A 23,836-nucleotide genomic window follows, 5' to 3' on the forward strand; every position below is an offset into this window, starting at 1 on the left:
GACCAGGGAGGGTCTATCTGCCTCGCTCTCTTCTCCTCTCACACCACTTCATTGCTACAAACTCCCTCTGATATCATGTCTATCAGAGCTATGAAGAACACCACCTACTCCACCGTGTCCTCCGCCAGGGGCCCATCGCAGGGCTTCAGCAGCCGCTCCTTCTCCGGCTACGGGGGTGTAGGCAGTGGCAGTGGCAGTGGCAGGCAGAGCCTCAATGTCCGCAGCTCTTATGGGGGAGTTGGCAGCTGTGGTGCTGCTGTAGGTGGCGGGGGGTATAAAATGGGTGGTGGGTATATTGCCGGGGGTTCTGGACAAAGAGGAGGTGGAGTGGAGTCTGGCTATGTGGGCTATGGTGGAGGTATGGGAGGTGGCATGGCCCATGACATGGGGGCCCCCATCACAGCGGTGACTGTGAACAAGAGCCTGCTAACCCCCCTGAACCTGGAGATTGACCCCAACATCCAGGTGGTCCGCACCCACGAGAAGGAGCAGATCAAGACCCTCAACAACCGCTTTGCTTCCTTCATCGACAAGGTCAGTCAACTTAAAGGGACATTTTCAAAATTCATACATGTTAGTTAAATAGTAAAAAGAAAAAAACTTTCTGTGGGTCCACAAAATACTTTTTGTTGAGGATAAACTGTTGGTTCCTATGACTGTTAGGATACATGTATACAATTCCTCACAGAGTGAAAATATAACTTCAGGAACCTTAGAGGAAATTACTGTATTGAAAGCCAGAATAGCTCAAGGTGAAAGAGGTCTAAATTCACAGTGTAGATCATCCTTGAGTCAAAAGTGTATATATAGCAATATGCAGTCATCTAAAAGCCATGTAGAGTGGTACTGTGAAGGAAACTTCACAGTTTTGAGTAATGCTTTGGCTCCCTCCCATGTTTTCACTCTGGAGTGAGATCATAGAGCTCAGATAAGAGGATCAACCTGGATACAGAGCACGAAGAGAATAACACATTTTTCTTGAAGGGGGTGCATCCAAATGTGAGCAATATCCTGAAAAGAGATAAAGTCCTAGCTGCAAAATCTTATTAATCAAGTAAAGCTTGCTGAATAATGAACAGCATGTCCATAAAACCTACAGTACAAAAGTGGGTGTGTCATGGGCTAGGTCAGCTTTGCATGGGAAGCTTGTTAAATACTGAGTGGAGTAAACAAATAACAGTTATCTGAACGAAACCCACTTTATGAGGCTTTATGAAAGCCAGTAAAACAATAATTTACTTTTATTGTTAGTAAATAAATCATTGTTAAGCACCCACTGTTAAATAGAGTGCAGAAACCGAAGCCTGACTCCTCCACCTGAGATTAATCAGATTCTTTAGTTATCGAACATTGCAACATTCATGTTTAATGAGGTACCGCGAAGTATGACAGAAGTCAAATAGATAACCCTGAGACTAATTCCTCAGATTGTAAAACAAAACTTGCATACCATCATGATATTGCACACACTCAGGTATAGCTGCGTGTCACATCGTGTTTGCAGAGTGGTAGCAGGACCCCACCCAGGGTCAGGACACTCAAAAAAGAACTTGCAAAGGGGGAACTGGGAAACAGTGCCTCTTTGTGTTGAAAAGTGGCACTGTGGGTGAGCAATATGCTATGGGAGTAATTGATTTGACATTTAGAGTGTGTTAGATGTGGGAGAAGCTACTCATTTTCTTGCTGTCAATCTTCACGCAGTTTTGTCCATTAGGAAACCAAGTGAAGCCATTCATGTTGTTTGAGTAACGCATACATGCATCTTTTTTCAGTGCATATTTGTCATAGACCAACCTCCCCATACATTAAAGTTTTTGTTTTGTAAACAAGTAGGGCAGTATCTTCCCATCCTTTTACAATCAATCCATTCAAAGTCCTTTCCGTGTGACCCATATCTACAGAACTGTGTTTTTCCTGTTTTCTATTCATCAATCACTCACTTACCTTTTCTGTCTGCAGGTTCGCTTCCTGGAACAGCAGAACAAAATGCTTGAGACCAAATGGAAACTTATGCAGGAACAGACCACATCTCGCTCCAATGTTGACTCCATGTTCGAAGCCTACATCGCCAACTTGCGCAGACAGCTGGACAACTTGGGTCACGAGAAAGTCAAGCTTGAGTCTGACCTGCATCAGATGACGGGCATGGTTGAGGACTACAAAAACAAGTGAGTGGAGCATAATATTTCAACCATCAGTGGAACTCCTTAAATAAACTATAATAAACATATATTTTAAGTTGATTGCATGACCACTGCACTATACATTTAAGGAGTAATCTTTCCTTTCAAGGTATGAAGATGAGATCAACAAGCGCAATGAGTGTGAAAACCACTTTGTCCTCATAAAGAAGGTCTGTCTTTTCTTTTTTGTCTTTTCTTATTTTCCATATTATGCCATAATTAAACCATAACAAGCCTTCGAGCTACATGGCCACACAATGGCCATTGTACCTCAGGGCCAGGGCAGCATGCAACAATGAACAATCTCTATATTTGACTTTCCTGTGCAGGACACTGACACAGCCTTCATGATGAAAGTGGAGCTGGAAGCCAAACTGGACGGGCTTTCTGATGAGATTGAGTTCCTGAGGCAGATCTACGAGGCAGTACGAACCTTGTTTACCTTTCCAGTGGCACACAAATGAATAATAGATGTAACATCTTAAATACAAAGAGCATTTTCAAAATGATTTGTTAATATATTATCCGCACAGGAACTCAGTGAGCTGCAGGGCCAGATCAAGGACACATCTGTTGTGGTGGAGATGGACAACAGCCGTAACCTGGACATGGACTCCATTGTGGCTGAAGTGCGTGCTCAGTATGAAGACATCGCCAACCGTAGCAGAGCCGAGGCAGAGTCATGGTATCAGTCTAAGGTATGATCCCTGTGATGTATGTCAAATAAAAGCATGTCAAACCATGTGGCTAACAACAAACATCAGCTACACTTTGATAATCACGTTGCTTTTTCATTCTCCCATACAACTTTTCTGTGTGTTTAGTATACAGAGATGCAGCAGTCAGCAGGAAGTTATGGTGAAGACCTGAAGACCACCAAGGCTGATATAGCTGACATGAACCGCAGGATAATGAGGCTCCAGTCTGAAATTGAAATGGTTAAAGCACAGGTGAGAAATTAGTTTTGTACATTTGGACATTTCTATTATTCTTTGATTTTAACTGATTAAAAATCCTCCTAACTTCAGCAGTAATTCAAATGTGGTAGTAGCACCTGGCCTTAAAAAGACAACAGGATCTCACATCACTTTTTGCTTTTCATTCTCTACTCTTAGCGAAACAATTTGGAATCTCAGATCGCAGAGGCTGAGGAGCGTGGTGAGATTGCAGTAAAAGACGCTAGACTTCGCATCAGAGACCTGGAGGAAGCGCTCCAGAGAGCCAAGCAGGACATGGCCCTTCAAGTGCGCCAGTACCAGGAACTGATGAACGTGAAGCTGGCCCTGGACATTGAGATCGCCACCTACAGGAAGCTGCTGGAAGGAGAGGAGTACAGGTAAGGTGTTGCTCTGACAGCACCCTCCTGTGGAGCGGCTGAGAAATATTTTTTTAACATCATTATTATTGTGTAGATGACTCATTGTGTTCTGCTTGCTCCTGTCTTGTTCTGTTTCCTCTACAGGTTAGCTACTGGAATCAAGACCAATATAACCAAGCAGACTTGTAAGTTCATGTTCTACCTTGGTTTAACTGTTTAACTTTTGATTTTTGGTACAGTTTAAACTATTAATTAAAAATGGTAATAGGTTATGTTTTGGACAGCACTCTTCCCTTTTCAATCACAGATAACTCCATTACACCTAAAATATTGCTTCTATTTCTGCACTTGTGTTAAATACTTGGACAAACCGTGTCAATAAATGCATGTGCTGTTTACCCCAAGTTAATTGGAGTAGACTCAAATCAAATGCATTTCAATGTGCTTTTTAAATCTCTAAGAAGAAGAACTAATGGTAACCGAAGCCTTTGCTGATACGAAAAGATATTCAGATCATAATGGACAATTTTTTTCCAGTACTGTATTTCAATGTTTATTTTTACATGTGCAGCAATGAACTACAATGCCTACGGCCTGGAGAGCTCCCGAACCCCGTCCTACACCAGCTGCTCCTTCGGTGGAAGTGGAGTCAAGGCAAGCATCGGTTCTATTGCTGCCCGTGAAGGAGCAACAGTAAAGAGCACCACAGTCACCAAGACAGAAACAGTGAGGATCAAGACCGAGGAGAAGATGGAGGAGAAGAAGGAGGAGAAGAAGGAGGAGGAGCAGGTGGAGGAGCAGGTGGAGGAGCAAGAGGAGGAGCAAGAGGAGGTAGCAATCGAGGCGCCAGCTGTCGAGGAGAATAACGAGGAGGCGGAGGTGGAGCAGGAGGAAAAGGAGGAGCAGGTGGAGGCTGAAGTTGTGGCTGAGGAATGATTATTTTTTCCTGTTTTATCTGATTTATGATTGATGATATTGGTCTTGGAGGTGAATAAAAAGCACAGCAACTCTGCTTTATTATCCAGGTCTCGAATTGTTCACACCAAAGTGCCTTCACAAAACAATGTTTCTTCTGTAAGAGGTGTAAACACAACTGTTATACACTTCATGTAAAGATGCTAAAGGATAAGTCTTTGTTCAGGTATCTGAAAAGTCTTAATACATTATTGACTGTAAACTGCCTGTGGTCAGTGATCCTTGCACCACACATGTGTTTAACCAGCAGGTGGCACTGTTGTATTTGTTTTCTTCTGTTGCTCTTGGGGTCCGAGTAACTCAAAGCACTGATGCCACCTCGAGTATACTACTGCATGGACCTTATGCTGTACCTGCTGTAACATGAATATATGTGAACAAAGTCTTCCATCTTCTCAAAATACAATTTTCTGTGCGTTACCCCTGGCGACACATCATGTCCTGTCTGTTTGCTCGACAATAAACCTTCTTCAAACATTAGTTTACATGGTGTACTGTTGTGTTACTATGGTTTGTACGTTTCCTAGTAAGTTTATGTAATTGCACTTTTGAGATATACTTAATCTGCCAACCATTAAGAACAAGGCTAAAAAAGATAGGAAAATGAAAAAGATATTATGCACACAATGAAAGACCTGTGTGTGGAACACATTTTTAATCTTATTAAATATACACATGAACAGACACCACACACACACACACACACACACACACACACACACACACACACACACATATGGTGAACTTTAAAAGGCCTTAGAGAAACTCTAACTTACATGATATTTTAAACATTTCCCTGACAAGTCCCAGTCTGTCTAAGACCGGGGACACGCTAATTGCAGGGTTTCTTTTCAACAAAAGAAAGTATAAGGTCATTCATGATTATAAAATGTCAGAAAATGTCATGGTCCAAACACTTCTAATCCCTTACTGTAAAACAAATATAATTAATTATACATGCAAAGTTCACAAAACAAAACCAATCCAACAAGTCTGATCGAAACATGCCAAGAGTTGTATCAGGAAATAAAACGCTAAATCTAATATGCCTGTGAGTGTACTGAAATGACACGTGATTTCCTGTAAAACACCTTAAAGAGCAACAGGTTTGAACAGGAATCGTGGGTGGGGGTGCCACACCCAAGGCTATACAACTTGAAGTTTTAGGAGAAAAAACTGTCAAAATCCCACAGTACCACCCACCGTTCATTGCACACAAAAAAACAACTGTTGCTGCTGCCGACACACTGGGGCAGACTGGATCAGTTTCAGGTTTAAAGGCTTGATAGTTAACTGTATATACATGATATCACAGTGTATGAAAAGCTTTGGTAGTTTACATTGGCTTTGACTTTATTTAGGGGGTTTGAAAATACGTTTGCATCAGAGCTGGAAGAAGGACTTGTAAAAGAATATCACATCATAAAAAACGATCAAAATATAGACAAGCTGTCGCACCAAGCACAATGTTAATGAGTTACAAACCAGTTTATTGACTTAAATGAAATAGGCTAACATTGCAAGTTTTGTTTTCATGTATATGTCCTCATTCAGATATTATGTGTTACTATTGAATGATAGACCAGTAATCACCAAAAGACGCAAGATTAACACTCCTGCAGGAAATATCTGACATGATGTATAATAATGTTATGCAATCAGAATGTTAAAACGTTGTTGACCTCAGCAACTTCATGAGCCACAAACCATGGCAACAAATACCAGGTGTGTCAGGGCGTGTTCGTTTCTGAGTCCGCTGGAAACATCTGTTGTTTTACATTGGTTTCTGTGGGATATGCGGCATTCCTTTTCTGTCTATTGTTTTCTGAATGTGTGGTGTGTGTTTCTGTATTTTATGATGCATTTCTTTATTGTATGTGGTTGTTTCTCTTAGTTTCCCTTGCAGCAGCTCTTTTGAAGCTGCAGCCTCTGAGCCCTGATTTTACACTGCATAATATTCGATTATTACTCTCTTTTACCTGGGAAGTCCATTTATACAGTAAGGTTGCAAAAGTACAGTAGTTGATGGTAAAAAAAGTACCTGGTAGTCATTGTTTGAAAATCTAACTCTTTTAGAGGAATGGTGTCAATACGCAAAATCCCATTTAAACAATCATCATCGCGGATGAACAGTGCACACACCTTCACAGTAATATTGTTTTGGTTGGATGTTATCACATGCATAGTTGCAATGAGTCCACAGATCTTATCACAGTAATGATAATCAGTACAAATAAAATCTCATATTTGTGAAAGTCCCTGAGTTGCTCGGCATTTTTTGGCATAAGGTTCCTGTGTTAGGAATGTTATTTTACTGTTCACATGTAACTGGTTTAGTCATGCATCACCTCTTACTGTCTTATCAAACCATGTTAGTGATTGAGGAAACCGGTCCTATTGTTTGCAGTGCAGAGGAATCTTCTCTGACAGCCTCTACACACACATTATGTTCTGTTGTGTAACACACACACACATCTATGCTGCTGCAGCCGCCTGTGTTTCTGCTGATCATAGTTGCAGGATCCATCATCTTATTTGTATTAATTCATGCATTAGTCATTGAAAAATGTCAACATGCATGTATTTATTCAATAACAGTTGTCTATTACTCTGCAGATGATGCAGCCTTCTCCTTTCTGCTGCTGAATTAATGCACTGTTCTTGTTCGAGCAGGCACAAACTATGTTTAACTGAAACTGTCAAAGGCCCCCCTTTATGTTTTCTGTTGCAGCCTTTCCAAATCTACACCTGTCCATAACATATCTGTCAGTGTGCCAAGATTTGGAAAACCTAACATGTATACTCTAAAACAAAGTACAATAGACTCTCTAGATATCTCAGTTTGAGGTATGGGGCGAGGCTACAGTGAGTCAAGCGAGAACATTGAAAGAAACTTGGCTGCGTTACTGTGATTGACAGCGTCCATTCCTAAACCTAAACTGGAGTTAACAGCATGCAGTGTCGGTTCCAGTTTTCCCACTGTGTAATGTCATCTATACAGTATGTGTAGGCACTTCAGTTCGAATCTAAAATACACACGTCCACACCTAAATGAGAAAATAAAATGAAGTGAATGTTTTCTCGCTTCACCATCCAACTGCCTGCAGGCAAATGTTGCAACACTCCACTCAAATTGAGTCTTTTGTCTTAGACTATATCAGAACTCAAACGATACAGTAATAATAGTGGTCTTTGAAAATAATAACTTTATATGGCTCTTTTGGGAACATTATTTTGACTGTGTTTGGAACAGGACCAACAACCACAGACATAAGGCGCGTTCACACCGGAGTACTTTTCCCACAATAGTTTATCAGAACTACGATATATTTGCGTTCACACCAAAAAGCCCCAGGAACTAAAGTAGTTCAAATTAGTTCATCTGACCCGCTTTTCAGTCCCTGCTAGAGAGCAGGGACTGTTGTGGGAGAAAATAGTTCATACGTCTGATTGGCTGTGCGGAATGCAAACCACGCCCGTTTGAATTTTGTTTTGTAAGCGGCCATTGTATTTGCTCGCTTCGGCCAGCGCACCCGAAGAGATTACTTTTGTGAAAGCAGTTATTATAGCAACACTAAATAAATCATCAGAGCGGTGGAGTGATGAGGATGTGTCGGCACTTCTGGCGATTTACTCGGAGGACGCGAAGCGCCGCATTCAGAAGCTTCTACTGAATGCAGTTTCCGTGGCTCAGCAAAGTTAGCAGACCTGGCAAAGTCATGTCGGGACGACTACGAAGGTAAAATAAAATACATGCACTGCACTGTTTTAATCTGCACAATACTGGTCTTAGATGTACTTTTATTTGCTCAGTAGATCGAGCTAGCCATGCTAGAACTTGCTATCATAGGTCCAAGCTGGCTAACAACATCTAGCTAGCTAGCTATTCTCAGCCGTGCCCGCTATGAACACGTTTTGACTTGTGAATAAGTGTGCAATGTTCTGTAATTTGCTTCACTAACTCATGGCACTAATCGTGTGTTTCAGGCGAGGTGTTTCTCTCAGGATTAGAAACTAGTTTTCCCCTCCGGGATAAAACGATTATATAACGTTAGCAATTAGCATGCTAGCTGGACATAATGCTACCTCTAACAATACATTGTAGTTGCTATAATTTCAAGTCATTTGCAACATTCATTCTACATGTTAATGGTAAAAGCTTAAACAGTTGATTACCTGCATGCCACAAAGACTGATGTTCTAATATTTTTGCACATTTAAGTAGAAATGTAATTGAAATTCTATTTACTGCCTAAACATTGTTCCTTGTCATAGTATTATCCTAAATAGTTTGACCTTGTTTCCTCAGAAGGCTTCTCAGACTACATGGAGGATCCCTCAGAGAAACACAGTTTCCACGTTCAGTTCCCCCCCGCTGAGAGTAGGCAGCTCCACACCCTGCGCCCGGTCAGCGGACACCATCAGGACTACTATCTGATCACAGAGGATCCCATCCTGACCGCTGCTGCCATACTGCAGCAAACAGGAGGGAACGGAGGTGAAAACACACTTTATACATTTAGATATGTGGAGCACAAAGAAAAGTGTTGAGTTTAACTATAAAAATATTAGGTTCAACTAACCTAATACCGTTATATGAACTTTGCTGTGTTTTCAGCGTAGCTTTGTAAAGGTAACATTTAGCAGCTAAACTGTGGATAACAAGTAAACCACATTGGTTTGTTATTCAATATGGCCGCCAAAAGCTTTTTGAATCATTACATGTCACTTGTTAGACGCTTTTATCCAAAGCTTACATACTCAATACTGTGGGCAATCCCCACAGGAGCACTTTGGGGTGAAGTGTCTCAGGGACACAACGACATGCTGACTGCAGTGATGCAGTCACCGCATGGTGTCGGCGCGCTAGGTGGGGCAACAAATACCTTTCAGGCTGGGCTTCTGGCAGTGCAAAGCGAGCTGATTAAATCCAACAGGCCTTCAATAAAAAAATTAAGAAAAACTTGTCGTCGTTGATAAACTGTGACTTGTTGGGAGGCGTGTGGTGCAGTGGTCTGGTGCGTTGGTGTTCGGATCAGGGGAGCACAGGTTCAAACCCCACTGCAGTCAGCATGTCGTTGTGTCCCTGGGCAAGACACTTCACCCCAAATTGCCTACACCTGGGACAGTTAATTTTGTATTATTGTGATTATATATATATGCCACTGTTATTAATACTGACACTTCGCTTTGCACTAAGGTGTGTCTGCTGCTGAGCCTATCTATTGTTATTATATATATATATATGTTTTGATACTACTGACACTTTATTTGATATTGAAAATGTTAACTTCTATTTACATGCATACGACACACCTGGGCCAGCGTGATGCTGTTATTGATATTGTCTTGAGTGTGCAATAAAAGAGAACCTACATGGCGATTAAACAGAGCCTGTATCTTACATTTTTCATTACATTTCATGTAACTAAGCTTGCTTATTATTCTGATACCATCATGTTTCATCGGTTATAAACTGGCGAAGCTTTATTTATTGTGGCTTTCAAAAGATAATTTCATTGTATTTCAAAATGGCGTCCAACACAAGCACTATTTATTTATAGAAAGAAATGGTTAAGTTTGTTATTACCAGTGTTTTGAGTTCAATATTTTTAATTAATTATAGTAAGGGAACATCTTAGGAGTTAGTGTAGTGAGTTTCAGAGCAGTGTAATAATTATTTGACCTAAAACTAAATGCTTTTATGAACATGGGGATTTGCTAACTTTTGATTTCCCCCATTTTACACGACACAAATGGAGGCCACTATGGGCCAAAACTAACACGTAGGTTTCTGTAGGGTTCATGGCAGACGGATGCAGTTGCTCTCAGGAGGATATATAATAAAGGTGTGTTAGCTGCTGAGCCTATTTAGTGTGCATACGACACACCTGGCACAGTTTATTCATTTCACACGTAGCGTAGCGAGTACATGTCGTCGTCCAATCCTTTTGTCAATCCTTCTTAACCGCCTTCGCTTCCGAATCAGCATTGCTATTGCATTTGACTGGTCGACGATCTGTATTTGTGTTTGCTTAAATAACTCAGACGAAGCTCATGTCTGAGGTCGGAAGGTAAACAGACGCCTCATTTACAGCAAGTGGGCGCGGGAGGTTTTTCTTCTTCTTTTTCTCTCGGTTTTTTGGCGGATTGCAACTTTAAGGTGCATACCGCCACCTACTGTACTCGCCGTGAAGTTGTTTGCGGCCTGCCAGTAAACCCAAAGCAGAAGAAGAAGAAGTGACGTCAGCGGTTCATTTGCCTAATCCACCCCCAGGAACTCATTTTGGTGTGAACGCGATCTGCTTTAGTTCATCAGAACTAAAAGAGCTCTCATGAACTAAAGTTCTCATGAACTATTGTGGGAAAAGTACTTGGTGTGAACGCGCCTATAGAGTACAGTGTATGACTACTGAGCTCCTCAGTTGGCATTGATTTGTTGCAGAAGCACATCAAAGAAACACTTATGTCTCAACAAGACATATTAAAATGTCTAAAACAAACTTTGGCATGGCTTCCTGTTGCTTTAAATAATTTGCCTATTGTGCACAATGACAAAGAAACATAATGCCTAACTATTGACATTAATGTTTGATCTCTCTCCAGGGTTTAGGCAATTTACTCGTGTAAACTGTCAAATTTTATTGTCTGAACACTAAATCTACACCAGCGGCAATTCATTTAATGCTGACGTTGATTGAGTTTTTGTCTGTACAGTTTTGTCTGTACAGGTTTTGTCTGTACAGGACGTGATATAAAAAGAACTGACAGGCTGACAAGTTGGAAAAAAAGAGAAGATCAGCTGGGGTAACAGGTCTGAATTCCTCTGCAGGCTCGGGGTGGAGACTGCTGATAGATAGAAGATTCTGTAGAAAGGAGCAACATTTCAGGTTATGGATGCCTGGTTAAGGTGTGCCCCTTCTAAGCACAACAACAACCATACACATTGCTATCTGAAGAAGTCAGGTTTTTGAAGTAAAGCTGCAGGGCAATTCCATTTTTATAAGCAATAAAATTAAGAATCTTTTGAAGGACGGACAATTGTCCAGTTCCACCTGTAAAATAACGACTTTGTTTTGCAATGATTAGATCAATAGCATGTGAAAGGTAAAGTGCATCTCAAATAAGGTAAAAAACAATTAACTTACACATGTGTATGTCATGCAAACATGGATCCCTGCAGACTGACTGTCAAAATTAAACACATTGTACGACTCTTATCTGGCACACCATGCTTTCTTCATCAATCACGTTCATCGATCTTGCCTTTATTTAATTATTGTAAAACCGTTTTTAAGAACGATTGTTTTTCCATTTTGCTATGTGCAAGGTTGCATAACTCCAATCGGGTGACAAGCTGGAAGTTAGAAAACCTAACTAGCTGCTGAATGAAAAAAAGACAATTAATACAACAATCAAATACTAAAAGGTCAAAGAGGACAGCTTCCTTGACACCATCATGGCGATGGACTGCCGTGCCATGGTCAGCAAGGAGAATGAGGACCTGCGTGCCAAGGAGATGCACAACGAACGGCTGCTGCATTCACACAAGCCCCAGGAATCGGACGACCAGCTGCTCATGGTGATGCAGCGCCATGCTGAGTCGGCGGCGCGCCAGGTGGAGGTGTCGGCGCGCCAGGTGGGGCAACAAAATACCTTTCAGGCTGGGCTTCTGGCAGTGCAAAGCGAGCTGATTAAATCCAACAGGCCTTCAATAAAAAAATTAAGAAAAACTTGTCGTCGTTGATAAACTGTACAATGACTTGTTGGGAGGCGTGTGGTGCAGTGGTCTGGTGCGTTGGTGTTCGGATCAGGGGAGCACAGGTTCAAACCCCACTGCAGTCAGCATGTCGTTGTGTCCCTGGGCAAGACACTTCACCCCAAATTGCCTACACCTGGGACAGTTAATTTTGTATTATTGTGATTATATATATATGCCACTGTTATTAATACTGACACTTCACTTTGCACTAAGGTGTGTCTGCTGCTGAGCCTATCTATTGTTATTATATATATATATATGTTTTGATACTACTGACACTTTATTTGATATTGAAAATGTTAACTTCTATTTACATGCATACGACACACCTGGGACAGCGTGATGCTGTTATTGATATTGTCTTGAGTGTGCAATAAAAGAGAACCTACATGGCGATTAAACAGAGCCTGTATCTTACATTTTTCATTACATTTCATGTAACTAAGCTTGCTTATTATTCTGATACCATCATGTTTCATCGGTTATAAACTGGCGAAGCTTTATTTATTGTGGCTTTCAAAAAGATAATTTCATTGTATTTCAAAATGGCGTCCAACACAAGCACTATTTATTTATAGAAAGAAATGGTTAACTTTGTTATTACCAGTGTTGTGAGTTCAATATTTTTAATTAATTATAGTAAGGGAACATCTTAGGAGTTAGTGTAGTGAGTTTCAGAGCAGTGTAATAATTATTTGACCTAAAACTAAATGTTTTTATGAACATGGGGATTTGCTAACTTTTGATTTCCCCCATTTTACACGACACAAATGGAGGCCACTATGGGCCACAACTAACACGTAGGTTTCTGTAGGGTTCATGGCAGACGGATGCAGTTGCTCTCAGGAGGATATATAATAAAGGTGTGTTAGCTGCTGAGCCTATTTAGTGTGCATACGACACACCTGGCACAGTTTATTCATTTCACACGTAGCGTAGCGCGTGCATGTCGTCGTCCAATCCTTTTGTCAATCCTTCTTAACCGCCTTCGCTTCCGAATCAGCATTGCTATTGCATTTGACTGGTCGACGATCTGTATTTGTGTTTGCTTAAATAACTCAGACGAAGCTCATGTCTGAGGTCGGAAGGTAAACAGACGCCTCATTTACAGCAAGTGGGCGCGGGAGGTTTTTCTTCTTCTTTTTCTCTCGGTTTTTTGGCGGATTGCAACTTTAAGGTGCATACCGCCACCTACTGTACTCGCCGTGAAGTTGTTTGCGGCCTGCCAGTAAACCCAAAGCAGAAGAAGAAGAAGTGACGTCAGCGGTTCATTTGCCTAATCCACCCCCAGGAACTCATTTTGGTGTGAACGCGATCTGCTTTAGTTCATCAGAACTAAAAGAGCTCTCATGAACTAAAGTTCTCATGAACTATTGTGGGAAAAGTACTTGGTGTGAACGCGCCTATAGAGTACAGTGTATGACTACTGAGCTCCTCAGTTGGCATTGATTTGTTGCAGAAGCACATCAAAGAAACACTTATGTCTCAACAAGACATATTAAAATGTCTAAAACAAACTTTGGCATGGCTTCCTGTTGCTTTAAATAATTTGCCTATTGTGCACAATGACAAAGAAACATAATGCCTAACTATTGACATTAATGTTTGATCTCTCTCCAGGGTTTAGGCAATTTACTCGTGTAAACTGTCAAATTTTATTGTCTGAACACTAAATCTACACCAGCGGCAATTCATTTAATGCTGACGTTGATTGAGTTTTTGTCTGTACAGTTTTGTCTGTACAGGTTTTGTCTGTACAGGACGTGATATAAAAAGAACTGACAGGCTGACAAGTTGGAAAAAAAGAGAAGATCAGCTGGGGTAACAGGTCTGAATTCCTCTGCAGGCTCGGGGTGGAGACTGCTGATAGATAGAAGATTCTGTAGAAAGGAGCAACATTTCAGGTTATGGATGCCTGGTTAAGGTGTGCCCCTTCTAAGCACAACAACAACCATACACATTGCTATCTGAAGAAGTCAGGTTTTTGAAGTAAAGCTGCAGGGCAATTCCATTTTTATAAGCAATAAAATTAAGAATCTTTTGAAGGACGGACAATTGTCCAGTTCCACCTGTAAAATAACGACTTTGTTTTGCAATGATTAGATCAATAGCATGTGAAAGGTAAAGTGCATCTCAAATAAGGTAAAAAACAATTAACTTACACATGTGTATGTCATGCAAACATGGATCCCTGCAGACTGACTGTCAAAATTAAACACATTGTACGACTCTTATCTGGCACACCATGCTTTCTTCATCAATCACGTTCATCGATCTTGCCTTTATTTAATTATTGTAAAACCGTTTTTAAGAACGATTGTTTTTCCATTTTGCTATGTGCAAGGTTGCATAACTCCAATCGGGTGACAAGCTGGAAGTTAGAAAACCTAACTAGCTGCTGAATTAAAAAAAGACAATTAATACAACAATCAAATACTAAAAGGTCAAAGATTGCACCCAGTAACAATACAAAAAAAAAACATCCAGTATCATAGAAATCAATTAAAGTAACATGTCATGAAACAGTTTCAAGTACCAAATCAGGCAAGGCAGGTCCTTCCTTGTTCCTGAATCCTGGCCCCGTGCAGCAGAGAGGCTCTGTGTCAAGTCCTTCATTGTTTAGCTAATACTTTGGTGCATATACCTTATTAAATCCAGTCAATCCATTTTTAAAGGAATGTATAATTTATGTGAAAACAGCAAAGCAGTTTAGTAAATGTCAGGTCATGCAGGTGGATGCAGGGGTGATGGTGGGGCTGATTAAAGCTAATAAAAAAAACAGCAGCAACGTCGGATGAGGAGATTCCAACTGAACGTATCTAAATAAAATGGTTATGGTAATGATGCATGGATAATGTCGCGTGTGGATTGAAACTTGAGCTGTCTGGCTGAAATGGTTGCAGGCTCCATTTAGTTTGTGTAAAACCAAATTACTACAAACTAGTTGACCAACTGAAAACGTGGGGACATGTACAAGAGTACTAGTTGGTGCTGATAATGTTTGAGGCGTGTACCTTGCAGATTTCGACATGGCAATTAAAATATTGTTAATAAATAAACATATGAAAGTCTTAAGGTCAAACTTTCAAGGTGTGTTTTTCACAGGTTCACTGCTGTACCCCTCTCAACCTTCTAAACCTCTCTTGTTGGCTTTCTATGACCTGTCAGCGAAGCAAACTGGTTTATAGAGAACATCATCTGTCATCTTCAGGTGAGACTGAATGACAGGTTAGTCCCTGCAGGGTATCTCTCAAAGGGGAATGTTATGGGTTTGTCTCTATATACAACAGTCTGTTTTTAACTATGTATCTTAGTTATGATCTGACAGAAGTAACCTGGGTGTGTAGTCAATGATAGATAGTATCCAACCCGAGGGCATACTTTCAGTTTCAACTCTCGGTATGTTAATCACAAATTGTTAGATAATAAATAATGTTACATCACATATCTGGAAACAGCAGGGCCTAACATGTAAAACCCTGTCTGTTCTGTCCTGAAAATGAATTATGATTTAAAAGCTTTTGTTCAAAACAAAAGATAATCTGTTTTTCTTCCTAATTCCTCCAACATTTCCATACAGATTTCATTTTGTTTTATAGTTGTGAAAATGCTTCTTCTTAGTGATAATGTATATTTTAAACTTGGTTGAAGTTCTGCATGCAGCAGGATGCATGTATAATGTTTGAAATGTCATCTATCAGCAAAAGCTGTGTTAAAATGACAAAAACCCAAATTGTGGTGTGACTGGGAAATGGAATCATCATCAGTGGTAACTCGCGTTCACTGGGTGTTAAGGACTTACCATGACAAAGAAGGTGTGTCTATTTCATTTTGTGATCTGTCTGCCAAACACTTATAAGATATCTGAGGCCCAACAACCTTAATTAACAATGTCCAACTCTAAGGAAATAAATGTGGGTGTGCACAAACATGCTTTCTGCTGGTCTGCGTCTCTCACATAGCTTTCACTGTAAAGAATGCACGGGTGTGTCGGAGTAATTCTTCCTTGTACTGCATACTCTTTTGAATAGAGCTTTTTCCTTATTATATTTTCCATTTCATGAACATATTATTTTGATATTGAAGTGTATGCTCTAAAGCACAAATGTCAAACTCAAGGCCCGGGGGCCAAATCAGGCCCGTGGTGGATTTAATTTCGGCCCGCAGGATAATTTTGAATTACTATTAGATCTGGCCCGCCGGTATATTGCACGCACACCTTCACTCAATCCTGAGGATTTCCTCAGCTCAGAGCCTGACCCCAAACATTGATGAACTTGCACCCAAGATGAGATGCCAAGTATCTGGCTTGAACTAGCATCACAGTGCAGCAAACTGAGTTTCCATGGATGTTTCCTTCTGCACTTTTTTTCTTGCGACAACAGGGCATGTTTGTTTTTTTCTTTGAGGGAAATAGTTTTTTTGAAGCTGTTGTTGGCCTGTGGAAAAATGTAATCATAAGAAATGACTCCGGAAAAGCTGCAGATAGAGCCATAAGAAATGAATGCAACTGATTATTTTATGTTTCATGTTGTTTTTATAGGTAATAATTTAAGCTTTGATAGTTCCAGGTTTAATATGTGCAATAAGTTCATTTCAATAAGTTTTGCAATAAACATTGAACCAGTCCGGCCCTCGACTAGTACCCATTTTTTTATTTGGCCCACTGTGTATTTTAGTTTGACATCCCTGCTCTAAAGTAACACTCTCAAACCACACTTAACTTCCATCCCCTAGATTCGGCTCATCATTACCATCACTTCAATCACTTGCTTTTATCCCATGGCAATACTAATGTTGAGGTATAATGTTGTACAATGTTTTTATAATTTCTATGCTATGACGTTTGTATTTTGTTTTTGTCTTGGCTTTTGTTTGCTTTGTACAGCCCTTTGAGGCATTTCTTGTGATTTCGGGCTATAATACATTTTGATTTGATTGGATTTGACACTTAATAATAATAATAATAGAACATTTGTATAGCGCCTTTCAAGGGACCCAAGACCGCTTTACATGGTGAACAAACAAACAAACAAACAAACAAAAGGAAACTTAAAAGTGTGAGCCAAATGGAAAATAATTCAATGAAAAAACAGGGAACACAATAATTAAGTTAAACAAGGTGCATACTGATGGTTGCTCCGCAATATATTTTAAGCACGTTTTATTATGTTGTCTTTCATACTTAGGGCCTTGATTTTTAAACCAACTATCCACATCATACCCGTTAAGGAAAGGCTTGTACCTTGTAGATTTCAACATGGCAATTAAAAAATTGTTAATAAACATATTTAGGTCTCAATGTCAAACTTTCAAGGTGTGTTTTTCACAGGTTCACTGCTGCACCCCTCTCAACCATTCTAAACGTCTCTTGTTGGCTTTCTATGACCTGTAAGCGAAGCAAACCGGTTTATAGAGAACATCATCTTTCATCTTCAAGTGAGACTGAATAACAGGTCAGTCCCTGCAGGGTATCTCTCAAAGGGGACATTTTTGCCACAGTCTGTTTTTAACTATATAGATACATAGTTAAAATAACTTAGTTTATTAGTTATGATCTGACAGAAGTAAGCTGCCCCTCCCTGGGTGTGTAGTTCTCAGTGTTGGGCAAGTTACTTCCAAAATGTAATATATTACATATGACTTATTACTGTCTTTTTAAAGTAATAAGTTACATTACAATATTACTGTCTCTGAAATGTAATGAGTTACACTACTTTTATATTACTTTTGAGTTACTTCCAGTGAAGGGCAATGTGGTATAGCATAACAACTGTGTAGGCCATTAAGGCTACTAACAACTTGTATTACACAGCTTAGTTGAATACTCGATTCTGATTGTAAATTCTTAACATGTGACACGTTGTAATACAGTACAGACCACTGTCAAGGACTATAATGAAGGTTGCTAAGGAGGATCAAGAAAGAGAAAGGAAAAGAGGTTAAAAGACGGAGCGCTGGACTTCAGATAAATCACCAGAAGAAGGCAGAGAGGAAGTAAACAATAACCAACCAGGTTGACAATAACAGGACACGGAATGGGCTCTGTATTTTGTTTAGTATATGGCCATGTACGGTTCCAGAACAAAATGACTTGGGGTGCATCTGAGATTACAGGGGGTGCAGCAGTAGTAGGTTTACATGAGCAATAGTGGCCGGCAACAGCAATGAAAAATAGCATTGATGTTATGGTCCCCAATGAACAGATTATGGCATTTGTTATGTTTTGAAACCAAGCAAGTGAAAACATTTCAAGTTAAAAGTGCAATCCTGAAATATTTAATATAGTCCAAAATGGACTATGGCAAGGAAAAGCACAAAAGCTTCAAAACTGTACTGATAAAACAAATGAGAACATATTGTAAATCAAGGCAAATATTATTTGAATCAGCTCATGGTTTGAAATGGCAAACATTGAAAAGCAAAAGTATTATTGAAAAGCAAAAGTATTATTAACACTGTAAACTTGACAGCTTTTTAACCCGCACCTCCTACTGGTTAAAGCACGTTATTACACGTTTAGAGTGTTTTTTAATGCTTCTCCTGTCTGTAAATTAGAGGTGAACTGTGTTTTTAGTGCTGATGAGCTTATCTCCATGTTTGACTCGACATGTACACTAATACTGGATTCTGTTGCTCCTTTTACGCTTAGACGCACCAAAGTTCTCTCAGAGCCGTGGCTCAATGACTGTACTCACGCTCTTAGAAGCACCTGCAGGCGTGCAGAGAGAAAATGGAAAAAAGGATAAACTCCATGTCTCCTTAGAAATCCTTCGTGCTTGCCTTTCTGACTACCAGACGGCAGTCAAAGCAGCCAAAACAGAGCACATTTCTCTGCTAATCTCCAAAAACAGCCATAAACCTCAAGTTCTTTTTAATGTCCTCAACTCGATCATTAATCCCTGTGATGTTCCTCCAATTGTGCCATCGACTACTCTCTGTGATAAGTTTCTTACATTTTTTATTGAAAAAGTATCTGCTCTTAGGCTAGCCCACACTAGTGCTACCCCAGATCCTGCTCCTTTTCTGTGCCCTGCTGTCCTCGACCACTTTGAGCCTGTATCCCTCTCTTCTCTCTCGGATGTAGTCAAGCACCTGCGGCCGACAAACTGCACCTCAGACAGCATTCCCTCTCGCCTTCTCAGAGATGTTTTAGGATCAGTTGGAGCAAGTATTTTATTACTTATAAATACCTCTCTTAGCTCAGGATGTGTCCCAGCTGCCTTCAAACATGCCGTGGTTAAGCCACTACTTAAAAAGAAAAATCTCGACCCTTCCATTCTCGCAAATTTTAGGCCCATCTCCCAGCTACCTTTTTTATCAAAAGCCCTGGAGCGAGTAGTCTACGCCCAGCTGCAGTCTTTTTTAACCACGCATGGAATCCATGAAAAGTTTCAGTCTGGCTTCAAACCCAAGCACAGTACTGAAACAGCCCTTTTAAGAGTTTTTAATGATCTGCTCCTAGCCGCCGACTCAGGTAGCCCAGCTGTCTTGGTGCTGTTAGACCTGACAGCTGCCTTCGACACTGTGGACCATAGCATCCTGTTGTCACGGCTTGAACAGTCCGCTGGCATCACAGGCTCTGCCCTTGCATGGTTCAGGTCCTACCTGACAGACCGTAGCTTCTCAGTGCAGCTAGGTGCCTTCTCCTCAGCCATAGCCCCTCTTACCTGTGGGGTTCCCCAAGGCTCGATTTTGGGCCCCATCCTTTTTCTACTGTACATACTGCCCCTAGGTTCAATTCTCACAAAACACAACATCCCCTTCCACTGCTACGCCGACGATGTACAGATCTATCTGCCACTCAATTCAAATGTTAACTCATTACAGCTATTGATGGACTGCTTAACAGAGATCAAATCCTGGCTGAGCCAACATTTCCTCAACCTCAATGAGAGCAAGACTGAGGTTATCTTTTTTGGACCCCAACCTCTAGCCTCCCAGGTTGATATTCTGGGCTCCCTCAAAAATAATATCCTCCCCTCTGTCACGAACCTTGGAGTGACCTTCAATAGCGCTTTTAAATTCGATAAGCAGGTCAGCAGCGTAGTCAAAACCTGCTTTTTTAAAATACGACTATTGGCCAAGACTAAGTCGTTTTTATCGTTTGAGGACCTGGAAAGGGTTATTAATGCCTTTGTTACCTCGAGGTTGGACTACTGCAACGCTCTGTACATGGGTATGGACCAGGCGTCAATTAAACGCCTGCAGCTAGTCCAGAACGCAGCTGCACGTCTACTCACTGGCCACAAAAAGCGTGACCACATCACCCCAATTCTGGCCTCACTGCATGGCTTCTAATTCGGTTCCGAATTGATTTTAAACTCCTTTTATTTGTTTTTAAAGCACTAAATGGGCTGGCTCCGGCCTATATAGCTGAACTCCTCCAGCGCTACACCCCAACAAGAGCTTTAAGGTCTGCTGACCAGCTGCTGCTGGTAGTGCCCAAGACCAGGCTCAAAACCCGAGGGCACCGAGCCTTCGCAGCAGCTGGCCCGAGGCTCTGGAACACTCTGCCCCTCCATGTGAGGTCGGCCCAGACCCTAGGGGTTTTTAAATCTACTCTTAAGACACACTTCTTCTCCCTGGCCTTTTAGTCAGAGCGGAGCACGACTCCTGACTTTTCCCTGTGTTTTCTTTTTAAATATCTGTTGTAATTTATTGTCTTTTATTGTGATTATAGAAATGTGTTTTTATGTGATTGTAGTTATTACATGTACAGCACTTTGGCTCGACCAAAAATCGCTTTTAAATGTGCTCTATAAATAAACCTTGATTTGATTTGATTTGATTTGATTATTAAAACCATGTACTACACATCACCTTGGTCCCATCATATCCTCCTGGGACCCGAGGAAAAAAAGGGTCTTCCAATTTCCTTTTTTTTGTGATTTCCTACCTATTTAGGGTTAAAAAAACATCTTGCAATTTAGACTTTTTTTATTTTTAAATGTTACAGTATGTCCACTGTAGAAGACATCGGGACCATATTAGTTTGAAAAGACAGCCAAAATTAACAGATAGACTATGTAACGTATTATGGTTATAGAGTGATATTAATACAATGATACATTCACCTTTATTTAAAACATGAATAAGTAATTGATCTGAACATTGCTGTTTATTTGGTCACTAAAAAACTAGTTTGGTTTTTGGTGAATCTTTCCAGATCTTCAAAGACTTTGTAGTCGATGTACTGGGAAAAGTACCTAATTGACTCCAGTCGGCACGGGCTGTAGGGTCATCTTGACTAGTTTTATGGATGTGGTCTCCATTTGACCATGCTCATAGAAACAAAGCTTACATTCCTGAGGCAATTCTCATTTTTCATGGCTCCACTTAAAATAAAAACAACAATAAGACATACGTGCTACTCTTGGCCCACAGGGGGCCATGTCTTTCCAGCTCGTCCCTATCTGTCTCTCTGTCTGTATCTGTGCGCTCATGGAGCCTTCTGCATCTTTTCCCCCCTTCTTCTTGACCCTCTTCTATCCCAGGTGTGAAATCCTCATCTCTCTCATCATCTGAGAGCTCAAAATCTTAATCTCCCTTAACTATCTGGTACAGAAAATGTCTGCTTCAGTTCCGTCTCCTGCAACAATATTGAGTCATAAAGTCCATGAAGATGGTCCTGACGTCCACTAGAATGGACATTTATAAAAGGGCTGTTATTTGAACATTTGAATTATTTAATTGCTTTCAGAACTAATTATATAGTTCCTCACATGTTAATAAACAAGAACATATATGATTTTCATGGTAAAAATTACAATTATTCAACAATATTTGACTTCTTCTCCTGCTTCTATAACATTTTGTTTTTGGTATGCCAGCCATTTTGGATGAAAAGAAAGAGGAACTTCCCAGCATGCAATTTTAACCAATGACATATCACTGGAAAGACCAGGATGTCCTCTGCTCTGTACAGTACATCAGGGATTGATAGAGTAGCTCAAAAGAGTAAAAGGAGATGCATGTTAACAACATTTCCACTACAGTGGACATTTTCAATGGGCTGCGTCCCAGGAGGACATACTCATGTGAGGTTGACTTTGTGACCTGGAGAACATTTCAGCTGCAACATTAGCTTGTTGATAAGCTTGGGATATGAGATATTTTTGTAGCCATTCGTGGTGAAGGCATCTGTGCTATTGTATGCATTATTTTTGACCCAACATTTCTATAGGCATGGCAGAATATGGCACTATTTTCACATGAATATTCTCGCCATTGTCTATTTTTATACCACGAGCTGCAAAATGACCGCCTTACCCCACTGTACAGGCGGGTACTTGTTTAGATATACCTGGGCAGGCTCTGTTTTGCCGTGGTATCCTGGCACCTGCGGGCCGCAGAGGGGCGGCGTAGTTTCGGGGGACGAAGACTGCTGCTCCGGGGGCGAGGGCGGCGAGTCAGGCGGGAGTAAGCTAGTGTCCACAACGGAGGGTAACGTGATGTCCCCACCCCATCTGACTAGAGATGGGCGAGTCCTGATTCATCCGGATCATTAACCCGGATCCTAGAAATAAGCTGGTCGTGACGAGTCTCCCCTCTCCATTAACCCGAGTCCTTGAGTCCCACACTTGGTGTGACGTACAAATTAAAACTATAAATTGCGTCACTCGCTACTCTCTTTATAACATGTAAAATCACATTACAACGTATCCCAGTCCATCTACCTACCCTTTAGCAAGTATACAGTCACAGGATAGCTGCCAGAAGTGATCGTTTGGCTCAGGGGAGGGGACGCGGATCAGTGAAACTTCCTGCAGACTCGTGGGGACTCAGAGGAGCCGACGGCTCCTAACCGTAATAGCATAGCAGATCCAGAGATCCATACTCGTCATGTGCACGAGCATAGCCCCTCCTCCAGCACCCGGCTCCCGCGCTATATCAACAGCAGACTCGCAGACTCGCAGACTCGCAAATCCTGACTCGCTGCAACACACAGCGGATCAGACTCGTGCGGACTCGGAGCCGTAACCATATAGCAGCAGATCCAGAGATCCAGCAGACTCGTCCGTCATGCACGAGTCCACAGCAGACTCAGATTCGCAAATCCTGACTCACTGTGCAACACACAGCAGAGCAGACTCGTGCGGACTCGGAGCCGTAACCATATAGCAGCAGATCCAGAGATCCAGCAGACTCGTCGTCATGCACGAGTCCACAGCAGACTCAGATTCGCAAATCCAGACTCGTGCGGACTCGGAGCCGTATATAGCAGCAGATCCAGAGATCCAGCAGACTCGTCCTCATGCACGAGTCAACAGCAGACTCAGATTCGCCAAATCGCAAAATAACCCTTTTTTTTTGTGATCAACATTTTTTATTAAAGCAAAATACACTGTGTAGCGGAGGTTAATATAACGTCAGTTTAATAGATAGATAGATAGATAGTACTTTATTGATCCCAAATTTGGAAATTGTTGTTACAGCAGCATAAAAGGCATTTTACAATAAAACAAAACTACAAAATATACAAGAATAGAAAGAAAAATAAAATAAAATATAAAATATAAAATATACATGTCGAAATAGAAAATATACATGCAGATATTATATATATATATATACAAATATATATATATATTCAAA

The 23,836-nt window shown here is 40.9% G+C and overlaps 1 protein-coding gene across 2 annotated transcripts in view; it reads left to right on the forward strand.

The window, feature by feature from the left end:
- LOC117486437 (intermediate filament protein ON3-like) overlaps positions 1–23,836 on the forward strand; it is a 36,942-nt gene continuing 13,106 nt past the window's right edge. Inside the window, exons 1-9 of one of the 2 annotated variants that reach the window (XM_034134867.1) lie at positions 1–534; positions 1,960–2,168; positions 2,293–2,353; positions 2,513–2,608; positions 2,717–2,881; positions 3,008–3,133; positions 3,299–3,519; positions 3,646–3,686; positions 4,073–4,961. In XM_034134867.1, coding sequence (XP_033990758.1) covers positions 76–534; positions 1,960–2,168; positions 2,293–2,353; positions 2,513–2,608; positions 2,717–2,881; positions 3,008–3,133; positions 3,299–3,519; positions 3,646–3,686; positions 4,073–4,437 — 1,743 coding nt within the window. In that variant the 5' untranslated portion in view covers positions 1–75 and the 3' untranslated portion in view covers positions 4,438–4,961. Of the gene's footprint in view, positions 535–1,959; positions 2,169–2,292; positions 2,354–2,512; positions 2,609–2,716; positions 2,882–3,007; positions 3,134–3,298; positions 3,520–3,645; positions 3,687–4,072; positions 4,962–23,836 lie in introns of those variants that run through there. The other variant, XM_034134868.1, reaches the window with a different exon arrangement.

This window comes from Trematomus bernacchii, unplaced genomic scaffold (genome assembly GCF_902827165.1).
Source record: "Trematomus bernacchii unplaced genomic scaffold, fTreBer1.1, whole genome shotgun sequence".
NCBI classification, from domain to species: Eukaryota; Metazoa; Chordata; class Actinopteri; order Perciformes; family Nototheniidae; genus Trematomus; species Trematomus bernacchii.